This window comes from Pristis pectinata, chromosome 8, assembly GCF_009764475.1.
Source record: "Pristis pectinata isolate sPriPec2 chromosome 8, sPriPec2.1.pri, whole genome shotgun sequence".
Classification (NCBI taxonomy): Eukaryota; Metazoa; Chordata; class Chondrichthyes; order Rhinopristiformes; family Pristidae; genus Pristis; species Pristis pectinata.
The window spans coordinates 90,939,327-90,957,841 of record NC_067412.1 but is presented as its reverse complement, the minus strand read 5'-3'; the positions used below and the strand labels follow the sequence as shown (position 1 = coordinate 90,957,841).

The 18,515-nt window shown below is 41.6% G+C and overlaps 1 protein-coding gene across 4 annotated transcripts in view; it reads right to left on the bottom strand.

Moving 5' to 3' along the window:
* tmem255a (transmembrane protein 255A) overlaps positions 1-18,515 on the bottom strand; it is a 47,748-nt gene that overhangs the window by 12,128 nt on the left and 17,105 nt on the right. For 3 of the 4 annotated variants that reach the window (XM_052021459.1, XM_052021462.1, XM_052021460.1), the window contains 3 exons: positions 14,249-14,338; positions 11,103-11,183; positions 3,009-3,097 (listed from right to left, as the gene is read on the bottom strand). In XM_052021459.1, coding sequence (XP_051877419.1) covers positions 3,009-3,097; positions 11,103-11,183; positions 14,249-14,338 — 260 coding nt within the window. Of the gene's footprint in view, positions 1-3,008; positions 3,098-4,095; positions 4,161-11,102; positions 11,184-14,248; positions 14,339-18,515 lie in introns of all 4 variants that reach the window. The other variant, XM_052021461.1, reaches the window with a different exon arrangement.

The window sequence follows — 18,515 nt, the reverse complement described above, 5'->3', positions numbered from 1 at the left end:
TGCACTAAAATGAGCAAGATAAGTGGGATCCAGTTTACCATGATTCTTGGGCACAATTTGCTCTACATGAGGAAATACAGCAAAAAAGGTAGGGACAATAAAAACAATTTATAATACAGAATTTCCTTTTAAAAATATTACATAATATTTTATGCATATATAAACAGCTTTAACAAGGCATCATGCTTTTCATGGTCATTTTACCTACGTTGCCCCTGAATTCTAAATTCAAGGGAATTAATAATGCAAGCAAGGAATTTCACTACACCTTGGTGGATAGGACAATAATCTGAATCTAATCTGGGATGCAATAATTCATCCACTTGCACTTCCAAAGAGGTATTAAGACTAAGGACTGAGTGTGGAATATTGTCCAAAAATTACCAGGGATACTTCAAAGAAGATTGTAAGTCAGTCAGAGGTGATTTTAAACTGATGTGCTTCCACAGTCCAATTGCCACTAGGGTTCCCCACGACAACCTGAAACAATAACAACCTGAAGAGAATTTGATTGGCACTTTCACTAAATTTGTCTGCATTCACCCAAGTGAATGCTACCATTGTCACAGTGAAGGAGGTGGCAGCGGAGAAATTACATGGGATGAAAATTGGTAAAGGTTAATTACGTGAAAGATTGGCACTGCCTGGGGTAGAAAACTGGTCAACTGGGACAGATCCTTTGTTGAGGATGTAACAGTGATTATAATCAAGGTTCTGCCACAATCCCACTCCTCTGTAGTATGGAAATGAGACCAGAGAATTATAAGTCTTTGAAGGTCGAGACCAGTTTAAAAAGGGGAGAGGGATAAACCCAGAAAATGTGGACAGGAACATTAAAGGAAAACTATGTCTGATCAACATGGTTGAAATCTTTGATGAAACAACAGGGAGGGTTGATGTAGGTGGACCAAAGAGTGTGTACATGGATGATGCTATGATGTGACAGACAGCAGCGATGTTGAAACTAGCAGGATCATAGAGCCAATGGTTGCATGGACATAAAGTTGTCTAAGTAACAGAAAGCAGGTGCTATTGGGTAGAAATATACAAAGGTGCTATTCAGATGCATGGACAAAATTTTAAAGTCTGTCGCTGGTACAAACTCAAAAGAATTAAACAGTGAGAAGGAACAGTAACTACCTTCAGGCAGACAGACAAATAGGTGGAATGGACAGACACATGGAACTCTGGACACCAAACGTCAGGTGAGCAGAGGAGATTGAGTAGAACGGTTTCAGGAATGCAGAATTTCATTTATGGAGCTGGACAAACTAAAGTTGTTTCCTCAAAGCGATGAAGGTTAGGGAGAGTCAGAGAAGTTTATGGTACAGGAGGATGCCATTTGGCCCTTTGTTTCAATACTGAACAATAAGGAAAACCGTACCCAGCCTCCTCCCACATTTCTGTTCTCGATCCCTGGCATTGTAGGTTAGTCTACGCAAAGGGTCTCTTAAATGTGGTTAGGATTTCCGCCATCACCATTCTTCAGGTCATTGTTCTCTACTTCCAACCCGTTACGGTTCCAGACTCTGGGTGAGAAAATTTCTCCTCGACTCCCATTTACTCTTTCTATCTGTGGCCCTTGGTTATCAACCTCCCAGCTGAGGGAGGTAATTTCTCTCCATCTACCATAAGTAGCTCCCTCATAACTTCAGACACTTCAACTAAACCTTGAAAATATCCTTTGCCCAACTGCATTCTTTAGCATAATCATGTCCTTCCAGTGATGTGACAATCAGTACAGTATGCAGTATTATAGTGCAGATCTAATTAGCATTTTGTAAAGATCTAACATAACCTTCCTGGTCTTACATTCTACTCTGCCTAATAAAGCATCCGATATGCTTGGTTATCTTACCTTCTCCTGCTATCTACGAGGGACATGGTTCTCTTTTTACCACTTATTGTGCGCTCCCTTGCCTTGTTTGCTGTCCTTACACTTCCCTGGATTAAATTCCATTTGCCACTTCATTATTTAGGTTTGGCTTTGCTGGACAGATGTAGGTATGACTCAGACCTTTAAAGTTATCAAAGGCATTGTTGAAATTCAGCTGAATAAACTATTCGGGAATACAGAGGGGTAAAGGAGGGGTGTTGGAGAAGGATGTTGATACAAAAATGAAGTCCCTTCCACCAACATAGAGTAACAAATCTACATTGTAATACGCACCTAAAGGCCAACTAGCAGACTTTATTTAGGAACAATGACTTTTGAGGGTGGAGAGGAGAAGAAAAACTAGAGAGAATGCATTTATGTACACACTGAGGATGTTGCACAGTGAATTAATTTTGATCAGCAGCCACTGCTATGTCACAGGCAAATGCATCAGCCAGATTATAACCAGCGAAGTCACACAAATAGCAATAATCATTCGTTGTTGTGGTGCTGTAGGTTGAGGCGAAGTCTCAGTGGGGTACCAGACTAGTTTCTCCTTGCCTATTGCCTTTTTATGTTATACTGCTTAATGCCCTTAACATGACTTGCATTAATTTACGCTCAGTGAATTCCACTTCTGAAATCTGGTTCTATTGAAGCTAATCAAATAAGTAGGATTCAATTCTCGTGCGTTACTGCGTTGTGTGTTTAGAGCATACGACAGGAAGCAAACTTTGTACCTTTTAAGGAGAGACAGAAAAGAGGGAGAGAAGTGGAGAGGCTTAGCGGGAGAACGCAAGAATGTAGGATCTAGCCCGATGAAAGGATGATGCCAACAATGAAGTGAAGGGAATGGAGGATACTCAGATTGGATGAGTGCGCTCCATTGGTTCCATGAAATAAAATGGGTGAGGTCATGGAAGGATTTGAAGACAAGGGTGACAGTGTTAAAATCGAGGCCGGGAGTTATCGAACACTAGTGAGCACAGGGCTGATGGGTGAATTGGATTTGGGATAAACATCAATAGAATGTACTGATAATATTTGGACTGAAAAAAAAACGTGCTCAGCGAACAGTTAACTCACATTAAAGCAGACAAAGACATACACATGAAATTCAAGGAAAACCCACCTGCCACATTTATAAAGGTCACAACAGTAACAGGTATTGCTCTTTATTTTCAGTATGCAGGGAGCACGTGACTGACTCGGGCAGGTCACCTAGTGGAAAAAATAAATCCAGTCACCCAACACTAGGCGATAACTCTTCAGTTCCACGTTTAATCTGAAAGATTCAGTTACTTATTCTGGTTTCTTTTTACACCAGGCATTAAATGACAAATGAATATTATTTGGAACATAGAAGATAGAACAGTACAGCACAGGAAATAGCCCTTTGGCCCATGATGTCTGCGCCGACACGATGCCAAATAAAACTTCAAGAGGCGGTGACTCAAGAAGGTGGCATTCATCATTAAGGACCCTCACCATCTGGGACATGCCCTCTTCTCGTTACTACCATCGGGGAGGAGGTACAGGAGCCTGAAGACCCACACTCAACGTTTTAGGAACAGCTTCTTCCCCTCCGCCATCAGATTTCTGAACGGTCCATGAACCCATGAACACTTCCTCGTTATTCCTCTGTTGCACTTTTTAAAGTAACTTATAGTAATTTTTATGTCTTGCACTGTACTGCTGCTGCAAAACAACAAATTTCACAACATGTCAGTGATAATAAACCTGATTCTGATCTAAATCTCTTCTGCCTGCACATGATCCATATCCCTCCATTCCCTGCATATTCATGCGCCGGAAGCGTGGCGACACTTGCGGGCTGCCCCCAGAACACTCTACACAAAAGATGTTTTTCACTGTGTGTTTCGATGTACACGTGACTAATAAAGATATCTTATCTTAACAGCCTCTTAAATGCCACAATTGTATCTGCTTCCACCACTTCCCTTGGCAGCGTGTTCCAGGCACCCACCACTCTCTGCGTAAAAAAAACTTGCCTTGCACGCCTCTTTTAAATTCTCCCCCTCTCACTTTAAGTCCATGTCCTCTAATATTTGACATTTCTACCCTGGGAAAAAGATTCTGACTGTCTACCCTACCTATGGCTCTCATAGTTTTATAAACTTTTATCAGGTCTCCCCTCAGCCTCCGACACTCCGGAGAAAACAACCTGAGCTTGTCCAACCTCCCCTCATAGCTCATACCCTCTAATCCAGGCAGCATCCTGGTAAACTCCTTTTGCACCTTTTCCAAAGTCTCCACATCCTTCCTGTAATGAGGCAAGCAGAATGCACAAAATGTTTATTTGTGTTAACTTCAGTAATTCACAACCCTGCAGATTTGAGCTGTCAGTACTTTACTGACTTTTAAAAGGCACAATTATTTTTATGTAATTTGTAAAATGATTCTCGTGATCAACATTTTTCCCATCAAGATAGCCCTTCTTTAAAAGCAAATATGCTTAACTAAAAGCAGGTTTGTACACATATGTTGCTCAACAAGTAACCAGTCAGAAGGTTACAGGTTCAAGTCCTGCCCCAGATGGGACTTGACTGAAACATACAAGACCCTGAGGGGTCTTGACAGGATAGATATGTAGATGTTTCTTCTTGTGGGACAGTCTAGACCTTGGGGTCCCCCCAAAAAAAAGACAGGTTGGCCAAGACAGAGATGAGAGAATTTTGTTTTCTCTTTGGAATTGTTTTCCTCAAAGGATGTTGGAAGCAGAGTCATTGAACATTTCTGAGGCCGAAGTAGATAGATTCTTGATAAGCAAAGTTACCGTGGGTAGAGGGCCATGTGAAGATGAGATTACAATCACAACTGTGAAGTAGGTTCAAGGGCTGTATGGCCTTTTCCTGCTCCTGATTGGCATGTCCACATGTTCTGAGACATGAACAGAAAATCCTGGCTGACTCTCCTGTGCAAAGGTTCTGTCTGAACTGAGACCTGCTCTGTCAGGTAGCTGGAAACAAAAATCCAGTGGTACTATTTGGAAGGAGTGCTGGGGAGTCATCCAAGGTCTCCTGGCCTATATTCCTCCCTTGGTCAACATCTCAAGAAACTAAATTCAGTCACAATCACACTATTGTTTGTGGCCTCTTTGCTGTGTGAAAATCAGCCACTATGTTTCATGCATTTTTAAACTATGGCTCCAAAAGTTGGTGTAAAACAGTTTGCTTCAAATAATATTAGTTTTAATAGTAAAGGCATATTTTTGATTGAAAACTGAAAGTTTAACATGCAACTCAATCAAAAGGTTTTCAAGACATAAAGTTGAAAGAAAGATTAAAAAGAGTTTTGCATGCAATATGGGAGAACAGTAACCAACTTTTAATAAAAATTATCAGTCAGGGCATTGAGTTTCGACGTTGGGAAGTTATGTTGCAGTTGTATGAGACACTGGTGAGGCTGCATGTGGAGTATAGTGTTCAGTTTTGCTCACCCTGCTGTAGGAAAGATGCCATTAAACTGGAAAGAGTGCAGAGGAGATTTATGAGGATGTTGCTGGGGCTCAAGGGACTGAGTTATGGAGAGAGGTTGAGCAGGTTGGGACTTTATTCATTGGAGCGTTGGAGAACGAGGACCAATCTTATAGAGGTGTACAAAATCATGGGGGGCATAGATAGGGTGAATGCACAGCCTTTTTCCCAGGGTTGGGGAATCAAGAACTAGAGGACATAGGTTTAGGGTGAGAGGGGAGGGATTTAATAGGAACCTGAGAGGCAACTTTTTCACCCAGAGGGTGGTCTGTATAGGGAATGAGCTGCCAGAGGAAGTGGTTGAGGCTGGTACATTAACAATGTTTAGAAGACGCCATACTGTCCATCAAGCATCTACCAATACTGATCCTATTTGGCACTGACAACATTTGGACGGGTTCATGAATAGGAAAGGTTTAGAAGGATATGGGCCAAATGCAGGCAAATGGGTGTTCTGGTCAGCATGGATGTGTTGGGCCGAAGGGCCTATTTCCATGCTGTATGACTCTAAAAGTGGAAATCACTGAACAGGCCACACACCATCCTTGATAAGATAAGATTTCTTTATTAGTCACATGTACATCAAAACACACAGTGAAATGCATCTTTTGCATGGAGTGTTCTGGGGGCAGCCCGCAAGTGTCACCACGCTTCCGGCGCATGAATATGCAGCGAATCGAGGCATATGAATCAAGTGTCACCACACTTCTGGTGCCAACAAAGCATGCCCACAACTTTCTAACCCGTACGTCTTTGGGATGTGGGAGGAATGCAGATCAACTTGAGTGATAAATGGTGATCCGAAATGACGTTTAGTGGGATCATGGGCTTTGTGCAAGGACTTTTGTAGGTACTTATAATGCACAGTAAATATTGCAAGAGCCTCAATGCACTTAATGAGATGGTTGATTTGACAGTTTGGGTTTGTCTGTGATCCATCCGCAAATATCAAATAGTCTGCCGTAACTAATAACCAAAGGACCAAAGGTAAAATACAGCAGGTGCTGAAAACATTATTTATACAGCACGGTAACAGGCCCTTCTGGCCCAACAAGTCCGCACCACCCATTTAAATCCATGTTAACCCACCTGTACATCTTTGGAATGTGGGACGAAACTGGAGCACCCAGAGGAAACCCACGCAGACATGGGGAGAACGTACAAACTCCTCACAGACAGCGGCGGGAATTGAACCCGGGTCACTGGCGCTGTAATAGCATCATGCTAACCGCTACACTACTGTGCTTGATTGTGCATTAGAGTTCAGAAGAAGAGAGACGACACTGAATCATAAACAATCCCGGGGCACTGACAGGGTGGATGCTGAGAGGATGTCCCCCCTGGTGGGAGCACCTAGAACTAGAGAGCACAGTTTCAAAATAAGAGGTTACCCAATTAGGACGGAGGTGAAGAGGAATTTTTTTCTCTTGGAGAGCTGTGACTCTGGAATTCTCTGCCCAGAGGACTGTGGAGGTGGAGTCGCTGAATATATTTGATAGACATTTGAACTACAAGGGAATCAACGGGTATGGGGAGATAGTGGGAAAGTGGTGACACACGAGACTACAAATGCTGGAATCTGGAGCAACAAACAAGATGCTGGAGGAACTCAGCAGGTCAGGCAGCATCTGTGGAGGGAAATGATCAGTTGACGTTTTGGGTCGAGACCCTTCATCCGGACTGAAAGAAAGAGGTGAGGGGAAGGGGGGGTGGAGCAAGAGCTGGCAAGCGATAGGTGGATCCGGGGGGGGGGGGGGGTTGATAGACAGGTGAAAGAGGGAAGAGCGGAAATAGCAACAGAGGCTGGGAGGTGATAGGTGGGGGCAACAAGCCCCTTTGTTTGAGTGGTGGGGCCAAGAATGGATCAGCTGTGATCCAAGCGAATGGCTGTGCAGGCTTGTGGGGGCAACTTCACACGAAGGATGGTGAAAATCTGGAACTCTGTCCCCCAAGATCGCTGAGGTGATGGTGGGGTTGGGGGCTGCTGGTTTTCAGGCAAAGCACAGAAGTGGGACACAGATTGGCCATGATGAGGAGCTGTCATTGGGGTTGTTGAGTGACCTGCTCATGGGTCACTCTATTCCCCTCTGTGTTAATGGAAAGCAAATCAAATAAATAGTACACATTTCACAAAGAACTGAAACAATGCCCTGGACACAGTGCTTAAAATCAGGTAAAAACCTTTGATCTGAAAGACAGTTCTGAAATGAATTGGATAGTTTGTGGAGCACAAGTTATCCATAAATGGCAATTTCACAAGGATGTTGCTGGTGTAGGAAGTGAAACAATTCACATTGTTACAATACATGGCACCTCTCTGAGGACTGAATAGAGGAAGGCTACACCTGACCAGAAAGCACTTGATGTTGATACGGGACACAGCTGCCTTTTATCTGTCTGAAATGAACAAAGGAGAGATATTTAATAGGCAGCTGATCAGATATCAACGTTTCACACCCTGTAATCCTTTGACAAAATTACCCCATCTCTCTCTTTGAAGGTGGCTAACGGTGACTGCCTGTTATACAGGCAAGGTTAACATTACAGAACTGTCAGACCTGGCAGCTAGTTCTGCTCTGACAGTCAAATGCACTGCTGTCTTTATTATGTCACATGCATCAATAAAAAGTCTGGCTTCCTTAAGCCCATCTCAATTGGCATGGTATCAGTTCAGGGGGTAATTAGAGATGGACAATAAGTGATGGCCTGGTAACTGACATCCACACTCTGTGAACAAGTTAATCAAATTTATTTAACATTAAAACACTGCTTGGGTAAAGAAATTTCACCTAAACTCCCTGTTGAACTCATTGATCCCAATCTTATATTTAAGGCCCCTAACCTTTGGACTTCCCAATAGTTGGAAGCATCTTCTCTACATTTTAACCTCTGCTCCACTCTTACCCAAGTAAACAATAAGTGATTCTGTCATCTTTATAGAGCAGCCTCTTAAAGCAGCAATGATTCATTTGCCTTTGAAGTGACATTTTACATAACAGAACGTGTGTATCCTCTTCAACACTGGCAAACAAATCGGGAGAGATACATCCAGAGCTGAGGGATGACCTCTTATCATACCATGTGCACATTGAAGTGATATAAAAATCTCATAACAGACTCTACAAAATCTGAAGTGTAACAGATTTCTTTTTCTGTCACAACTATGTTATCATCTCAGTCTCAATAGACCCTTGTGGTAAATTATTCCTTTCCAATGATTTGCTGGGCATATTATTCCAAATGCTGTTTCCCTGGCAATAATCCAGAGGATAAGAGATTTGTCTGCAGCTGAAGCAAACTGACAGTTTACTTTCTTGTTATCCAGTCTCTTTAAAGAAAAGCTTTCCACACTTGGAAAAAGACAACTACTTGAGCTTTTTCCTGAAACCAGGACTATCTAATTCTCAGTATGATCCATCCATGACTCTGGCATCCTTTTCTAAAGGGATGTCTAGAACTGCATACAGTTCTTAAATGTGGCATTATCAAAGCATTGTACAAAGTCTGTATTACAGTCTTGCTTCAGATCCTGGCCAAATACACAAGGACAACCCAAAGATATCTGTTTTAAGACATTGCTAATGTAATCTGATTATATTTGTCAGAAGTGTCAATTTTTGGAGAGAATCCTGAGCTAACAACCTCAAGTACTCTGTTCTTCTAAAGTACACCTTAACAGCATGTAAATGGCATACTGAAGGAATCTCCTATGTAGTGTATGGCTGAAATCATCAATATATCGAACAAATACATCTTTAAAATTAAAAAAAAATTAAAAATGCTTCAGGGATTCATTCATTATGTTGTCTAACTCCGTGCTAAACTTGGGATTTGAAATACTTCCAACTCTGTAACCTCTTATTTTTACATTGTACATCTGAGGACATTACATTCCTATGCAACACGTGGATATTTTGGAAGCTACTCTGGGTCCAAACACATTATTGGTAGCTCGCTTTCTTTCTCTCAAATCCTTCATATTCAGTCTATCCTACCTCATCTTTTCCTATCAACAACCACTTCTCTTCTTAATTCTTCCCTTGTAGGTAGTTTGCTCCCCTTTACAATTTTCTGGTCACAAGCCTGGCCTTGGGTAAACCCATTTTCCCCGCCCCAACTCTGCATCTCTCTGCATTTTCTGAGGAGTCCTTCAAGTTACCCTTCACTGCCTTGTAAGCAGCAACCTATCAGCCCCATTGCCACCTCTCACCAATCTTTCCATTCAGAAACCACTGCCTATACTAGTACTGTCCACCCACCATTACCTCAGTAGATTGAGAAGATTATCATTGCCCCTCTTCATATCTCATTACTACCATCGGGGAGGGGGTACAGGTGCCTGAAGACCCACACTCAACGTTTTAGGAACAGGTCCTTTCCCTCCACCATCAGATTTCTGAACGGTCCATGAACCCATGAACACTACCTCGTGATTCCTCTTTTGCACTAATTTACTTTTGTAACTTATAGTAATTTTTATGTCTTGCACTGAACTGCTGCCTCAAAGCAACACGTTTCATGACTTATGTCAGCGATAATAAACCTGATTCTGATTCCACAATTGCTGTCCACATGCCAACAAGATCACAAAGCGATATACAGCATCACAGGTTATCATTTATGCCTGTGCGGATCAAAGAGCCAGAGGAGTGGCGGTGAATGGAGGATCTTCTAGGGAGCTGGATGTGTCTTGGAAATTTTTTTCCTGGGAAGTATGGAGCAGGAATTGGGGTTGGAAGGTGGGCTATAAAGATGTGGATAGTGAGAGGATCGAGTCTTGGAATTGGCCTTTTCTGGTAAATGAGACTAAGGGGGTATAGAGGAGAGGACCAGTATCAATGAAATGTCCACAAGTATGATTAGAAAGGTTGATGTGGAGGGAGAGGTCAGGGAGAGTGGGGTCAAAGGCAAATGCAAAGCCAGCACTTATTATCCATCTTAACACAGAGCAAGTTGGAGGAACTCAATGGGCCAGTCAGCATCTATGGAGGGAAATGGACAGACAATGTTTCGGCTTGAGACCCTTCATCCAGAAAAGGGTTTCGACCCGAAACATCAACTGTCCATTTCCTTCCACAGATGTTGCCTGACCCGCTGAGTTCCTCCAGCTTGCTGTGTGTTGCTCTGGATTCCAGCATCTGCAGTCTCTTGTGTCTCCATTTATTATCCATTCCTTAGTGCTCCTGAACTGAGTTGCTTGCTGGGCTATTTCAGAGGGTAGTTAAGAGTCGACCACATTCAGGGGTCTGTTGTCACATATTGGCTGGACTGGATAAGGAGGACTGACTTCCATCCATGCCAGCATTTCCAATCAGCTTTCCCAAAAATATCAGTGGGGGAGGGGGGGCGGGGTTGATACTGCATCAGTGTGTCACTGGCTGAGGAAGAAAAGGGGTGGCAAAGGGGGCAAAACTGCACAAAGAAGTAAAAAGATGAATAGATCTGCATGCAATGATCAGCCTTCCTCCCTATCTATGGGCAATCAAACAGCCTTCACACAATACCTGCCATGATAGCAGGGTCCTGGTGGAGAACTGTCATCTCCATGGTGTGTGCAAGAAATATAACAAGCAAAACAAAACCAAATAAACAGAAATTAAGTATGTTTGGATACATGACTGAGAATGCCCAGGTTTGCCACGTGGGAACCACAGTCCATTCAGAATTATCAACACAATAATAATGTACAGTACTCAGTAATAATGCTGAGCCAGTGTTGGGAAACGTACCTCTGCATTATAATCGTCTGAAGGGTATGGAGTCCCACTGGAATAATACTGGCATCTCCCTGCGTGGAAAGGTCGGATGTCCTGCAGTGGAAGAGAGCATTACCATGTCAAATTTTGCAGCACAACTAATCATGCATCCACTATTTTTTTTACTAATGCTTCAAAGTTTATATGTTCTACTAAACCTTGTGGTGTGACGGATCTATGCTGGGCAATAGGAGATTTCACTCTATAAGCCAACCATTCGTAGTTGGATGAAACGTCCAGAATTTTGGGCACATGAACATGCAGGGAATGGAGGGATATGGATCATATGCAAGCAGATGGGATCAGTTTAATTTGGCATCGTGGTCAGCACAGACATTTTGGGCCGAAGGACCTGTTCCTGTTCTATTACATCATAAAACCACTCAACTCTGGTTTCGGAGACAAACTCTCCAACGGCATCAATATATCTATTGTAGATAGAATGGTAATTTAGTGTGATCTAGGACTCTGTTAAAATTGAGTAACTTAAATTCGGTTCCTCAGTTCAATCCAATTCAGGGTCATGACCTTAAAATTGAAGAAAGACTATTCAGGAGTGGTATCAGGAAGCATTTCTTTGCAAGTCTCACTCTCTCACCCAAAATGAGAGACAGGGGTGTCAATTGAAAATTGTTTGTTAGAAAGAGGTGTTAAGGATTATAGAACCTTGGCAGATGAATGACACAAAGATCAGCCACAATCTAATTGAATGACAGTTCAGATTCAAGGGTCTGGATGGCAGACACCTGTTCCTCTCAGTCTAAACTTGATTTAGACTTAAGTTGCAAATTGCACTAGACTAAATCCATTGAATTAATCACTGATCATTCCACTCTCTTTTAGATAATATTGCAAGACTTTGGGGAACTAATGAAATGGAATAACTGCCAATCTTGTCAGGGATGGCCACATGCCAAGTACGAACGAGAAAAGTATCAGTAAATTAACTAGCAATATATTTATACACAGGTTTCGCTCAGAACCAAACAGAGATTCTGAATATATGAAAGTTGGAAGCAATGTATGTTCTGCAGGGTAGGGAAATACATGGCCCATTATATAAATTGGTTTCAGTCCAGTGCAAGGTTAAATGATCTCTACCGTCAAAATGATAGAGCAGAGGCAAATGAATGTGTGATCAGCGCACAAAGCTGCCAGCTGCTTTAGGTTAGGTAAACAGATGTCCTTATATCGTACAGAATCTAAGAGACTAATCTGCTCATCTGGTACTTATACCTTCTCCCACTTTCCTGTCCGCTCCTTAAGTTATTTCTAAATATTCTCCAGCATACAATAACCAAACATACACTTACATGCTAATGGCAACATTTTGTTAGTGTTAGCTGGAGAATTGAATATGTTACACTTCCATGCTTAATTTTGCAGTTTGATCAAACATTAATTCAATACTGGGGCAAACTGCTCCAACAGCCACTTTCTACATTATTCCCACTTCTGCATAAGAGGCATCTTTGCATCACGCAAGATATCTCCAGAGATTCAATCGACAAACCCCTTTATTAATACATTCAGTTTTTAACGTTTTCTCCACATGAACTGTTATAACCCCTCAATTTCTTTTCTCACTAACGTGCTGATCTTCTAATGAACAAAACAAAAAGACACATGTCTATAAACAGTCCCTCAATTGTTTTCTTATGGTCCTAACAGGCCAATGTTTCAGCCTTGATTCAACAGTATTGGTCTTGATATTGGTTTATTATTGTCACATGCACCAAATACTCCAATACCAATACTGTTGAATCAAGACTGACCCTGAAACAAGGGCCTGCCGGTCACTCCACTGATACTTCTCCACTCATCAGAACCATTCCCAGTAATGATGAAGAGTAATCAGCCTGAAATGTAACTCTGTCTCTTTTTTCATAAATGCTGCCTGGCTTGCTGAGTATTGATAGCATTTTCTGTTTGTATTTCAGCATTATTCTCTATGTAAGTTCTCCAGTACAGTCAACATTGTTAGTAGCTAGGATTGTTACAAAAGTGTGGGAGAGAAAAGGAAAATAAAATGTGCGGACCACATAACAAAGCAATTATAAATGAATAATTACTGTTTTAAGGGATCTATCTTATGCATTCACTGACTAGGATAGGAACAGAGGAAATGGAGAAAAGAAAACCATAATCCTAATCTGTTTGTAGCTTCCTTTCTTCAAGCAATACTTTTGTACATCTCTGGGGAAGCAGTGATTGATCTTGTTCTGGGTAACAAAATAGCACCCAAGTAAAGAACCTCCATTTTAGAACCTCTTACAATATCAACACATCTAAATGCACTTAACAGCCAATAAAGAGCTTCTGAAATATTGACACTGTTTTAATGTAGGGAAATGAAGAACCAATTTTCATACAAATAACAAAGAAATAATAACTCGATCACCTGTTTTAGTGATCTTGTGGGGGAATGTGAATTCAGACTGGTGTGTCTTGAGTCCGGCAGTATAGTTCATTTATCCCTCCAATCCACTATTTAATAATTGATCCTCTTGCAACTCTATTTATGATCTATAGTGAATATGTTGTTATAATATTAAAGCAATAAAGCAGGTGAGTGATCATTGGGCTGTGTGTACAAAAAGATGAACTATATAGGAAGCTAAAGAGGCAAACACTACAGATCAGACAATTTCTTCAACTGAGACTAGTTTAAATAAAACAGTGAAAACTATGTGTCTACATAATAGATGTATGAAAGCAGTGTTTTGTTTGCCTCTCAAAAGGGCTCACAAAAAATCTCTGCAATATTCATGGAGTAAATATAGAGGGAAAGGGGGAGGGGGAGGGGGAGCACGTGTATTACACTGGAGTTCCCAATGTACAAGACTGAGAACTTTTTCCATCCAGTTACTTGGCAGGAGTGGTACCACATGGGCCACAGGTTCTTGGAGTTATATAAACATGCACATCCTAAAATATACAAGAGGTTGATTTTACCAGGGTTGTCTCTGTCATTGTGTGTTAGTATTCTTAAGAACCAAGTGCTTAAAAGTCACGAAATCATGAAATCACTTAATACATGGGGTTGCATGAAAACAGACACAACTAATTAACATTGAATCTCTTTGGCAAATCAGCATCAATAGAAGAATTATACTCACAATATGTCTGGCAGCAAATACACCATCAACAATGGCACAACAGAAAGACGCCACTACACCAAAACTGATGAACACGATCGATGCCACCAGCTAAAGAAACAGAATGCACATTCAATACTAAAATACAGGTGGAGCAGAGAATTCAGTACCAAAATTAAATTCTGATTTTTACCTTTATCTTGGGACACACATGATGAAATGGGTTGCAGAACTAATCCAAATGATGGCTTGAACAGACCAAAGTTAACCAGTTGTTAATTAATCCAAAAGGGCACATAATAAGCAAGGACAAGGATGTGACTGGCAGACTGTTCTAGATGGAGCATACATTTCACTGTCTGCAAGTTTATAGGCACAGAGGGACAACACATAGGTGGCGATTTTATTAATGTTTGCTTTACATGTGCAGCCATCAAACTAGAATTGTATAAACCAGGAAAATGGCCTGGGTTACCCCAACAAATCCCATCCATTCGCTGAAGAGAAACATTTTATTATCATCACAGGTTGTGGACGTCACTGGCAAAGCCAGCATTTACTGCCCATCCCCACTTGCCCTTGAGAAGGTGGTGGTGAGCAGCTTTCTTGAACTGTTTGCAATTCTTCTGTTGAAGGTACTTTCACTGTTGTTGAGTGGGGCTTTCTAGGCAGTAGACCAAGCAACTATGAAGAAACGGTGATTTATATCCAAATCAGGACGGTGAGTGACTTGGAGGGAACCTGCAGGTTCCCATGTATCTGCTGCTCTCCTTGGTGCCAGCAGTCACAGATTTATGAGGTACTTTTGGAGCAGCCTAGATGAGTAACTGCAACACATTTTGTAGATAGAACACACTGTAGCCACGTCATTCAGGATATCCAGGATTTCCCAATGTTTCTGTGTCCCCACCTGATGCTTCCATTGGGAGGCAGCTTCTGCTTTTCTAAGATGGTAAAGCAACATCAATTGTGCACACGCAATTAAATTATAAACGCAAACTAAATTATAGAGCTGTCCAGCACAGAAGGCAGCTATTCAGCCAGTTATCCCTCCGCTGGCTCTTATGAAGATATTCAATGGTCACATCCCCCTGTTTATTATTGGATCAACACAGAGCACGTAACCAGTTCTCCCTTGAAAGGCACTAGTGAATTTGCTTCCACTACTCTTTCAAGCAGTGCATTCCAGAATGGTTTGCTTATACAATGAGATTGACTCTGACCTCACGATCTACCTTGTTGTGACATTGCGCCTTATTGCACTGCACTTTCTCTGTAGCTGTGACACTTTACTCTGTACTGTTATTGTTTTTACCTGTACTACCTCTGTACTAACTCAACATAACTGCACTGTGTAGAATGAATTGATCTGTACGAACGGCATGCAAGACAAGATTTTCACTGTACCTTGGTACAAGTGACAATAATAAACCAATACCAATACCACTGCACAAAACAACAACCTTCATCATCCTTTTGGTTCTTTTGCCAATCACCTGGTTATATACTTACATATTATGACAGGGAAGGAAGCCATTCAGCACTTTGAGTCCACGGTGGCTCCCAGCCGAGTGATCCCATCAGTCCCATCCCCTCTCTCCTTACTTCCCTGTAGCCCTATTTTCTCCCACATACCCAATTACTTACACCAAGTAGTCTATTAGCCTACTGGGATACTTGGGGTGTGGGAGGAAACCAGAGAACCCAATAAAAACCCAAGTGGTCACAGGAGAACGTGCAAGCTCCACACAGGCAGCACCTAAGGTCAGGATCAGACCTAGGTCCCTAGAGGTGTGAGGCAGCAGCACTAACTGTTGCATGACCGTGCCAATTCCTTCTGATCTGACCACATCATATCTTCTGATTATGGTTATATCTAAACCATATTAACCTTACCTAATCTACCAGAACCTCTTTAAGCAAATGAGCTGTGTCTACTCAAGTCTTTCCCACAGCACCTCAGAACTGTTGGGCTTACTTTCCTCTTCTTGCTCAGGTTTGTTAACACCAAAAGCTTGATTCTCCCTGATTTGTCTGCAACCTTCTCTTTGTCTGTGACCACAACCCATTGAACACTATCTGCCTTGGCCCTTCAAGGAGATGGAGACAGGAGTTTTGGGATGGGGCTGGGAGTGGAGGGAGTGCTGGTGATGAAACAGGAGAAGATGAAAGCAAATCGTTTCAGTAAATTGCATTGACAGCATTGGTTACAGATATGGGCATTTTCCAAGAAAGAAAAATAAACTGCAGGAGGAACTCAGCAGTTCAAGCAGAACCTGTGGAGGCAAAGGATAGTTGATATTTCAGGTCAAGATCCTGAAACATTGACTATCCCCTTCCCTCCTCAGATGCTGCCTGACCCGCTGAGTTCCTCCAGCTGTATGTTTCGTTGGTCCAGATTCCAGCATATGCAGTCTCTTATGTCTCCTGTGGACATTTTCCTATCGGGATTTAAGAGAACAACCGTAAAACGAACTGAACCGTAAGGTTCTAATCAACACTGCATAACCTCCCACAAGGGAATCTCCTGGATTCCTGACTAATCCAGGCAATTACTGAGGTCTGGGAGAAAGTCAGTTCCCTAAGGATGTTACGATGTATGATGAAAAACCAGTGGAAGAAACACAAACAGTTTTGCAGCAATTAAAAGTTTTGCTGAGTGTACAAGATTTCTTTATTAGTCACATGTACAGCGAAACACACACTGAAATGTACCTTTCGCGTAGTGTTCTGGGGGCAGCCCGCAAGTGTTGCCACGCTTCCGGTGCCAACACAGCATGCCCATAACTTCCTAACCTGTACGTCTTTCGAATGTGGGAGGAAACCGGAGGACCCAGAGGAAACCCACGCAGACACAGGGATAACATACAAACTCCTTACAGACAGCGGCGGGAATTGAACCCGGGTCACTGGCACTGTAAAGCATTAGGCCAACCACTACACTACTGTGCCTGCCCACTAAAAGCAACTAAAAGCAACAACTAAAAGACGCACATGCAATAGTCTGCATAATTCAAACTAATGATCATTTCTAAATACTTGCACATCAAATGTTTTCTTGTACAATGTGGATGAGATCAGAAGAAGCCTAACCTCTCATTGTTGGTTACATTATCAACTCATTTCCCATGCTTAACACTAGTTCTGGACATTGTTTCAGTCTATCACATCATATGCATTTGCCATTACCATGGTCAGGAATAGTTAAATTAACCTTTACAAGAAATGAATCAGAGAACAGATCTAGTCAGTCTTGGTTAGTCTGCCTAATGGCTAAGTCTGTAGAAAACAAATTATACTGACAGCTACTGTATATTTAATGAGTATTTAGTACCTTTGTAAATGTAATGTTGTCATAAAACAAAGGTCCTGGTTAAAACATTGATAATTCTTTAACAGATCAGATACTGACCAGACTCAGAACCTTTGTGAGTAATGCTAATCATTGAACATCTAGATTTAAAGAGTCAAATTAGCCTAGTACAAAAAAAATTGAGATAAGGTTTCATAATCTATACTGTTATTAATTGACCTTGAACTGAAGCTTAATGGCCTAACTATTGCTCCCAGTTTCTAGATGCTGACCTCAAATCCATATCTTGCTCAGTTTTTTAAAAAAAATATCCATTAAGCTATAATGAACTCTTGGACACACTCCAGTCCTTGATTACATGCCCTGCTCTGCACAAATTAGCGTGACTGTTCAGCAGAAATTTGTGTTCATGTGGGATGTTTTGCTGTGTTAATGGGACCCGATTGTAACAAGTTGCTGTTGAGGAGTTTCGCAGTGTGCTTGCAATGCATTTACAACTGGGTAGCACAGCTTTGCAAGGGCTGAGCTAATCAAGGTGTAAATGGGAATAAAACCTTTTAACACAGATTGCTGAAAAATCAGAAGCAAGAAGTGTGATTCAGGTTACTTTCTAAACCAAATTTGTAATGTTTCAACCTCTATGAGTATCAAATAAATGCAAAAGTAAGTTGATCTCATTCTGCACCTTCTATTAATCCTTTCCAAACATAAGTTAGTCTGTCATTGGACAACAGTGATGAGAAAACTTCTATTGTATCTGTTTTCATTTATTTGATAACATTATCTTGGACCCTTTCTTTCTTACTTATTACAACACAGAAGGTAGTTATCTGCTGACTCCCAGCAGAGCAACTCTATTAACCCCTTCTACGTCTTCTTATTTTCCCAGCAACTTATTCTCTCTCACATGTCCATCAACTTCCCTTTACTTCTTTTGACACATGCCCATGCTTTGGGCTTGATCGTATTAGCTAT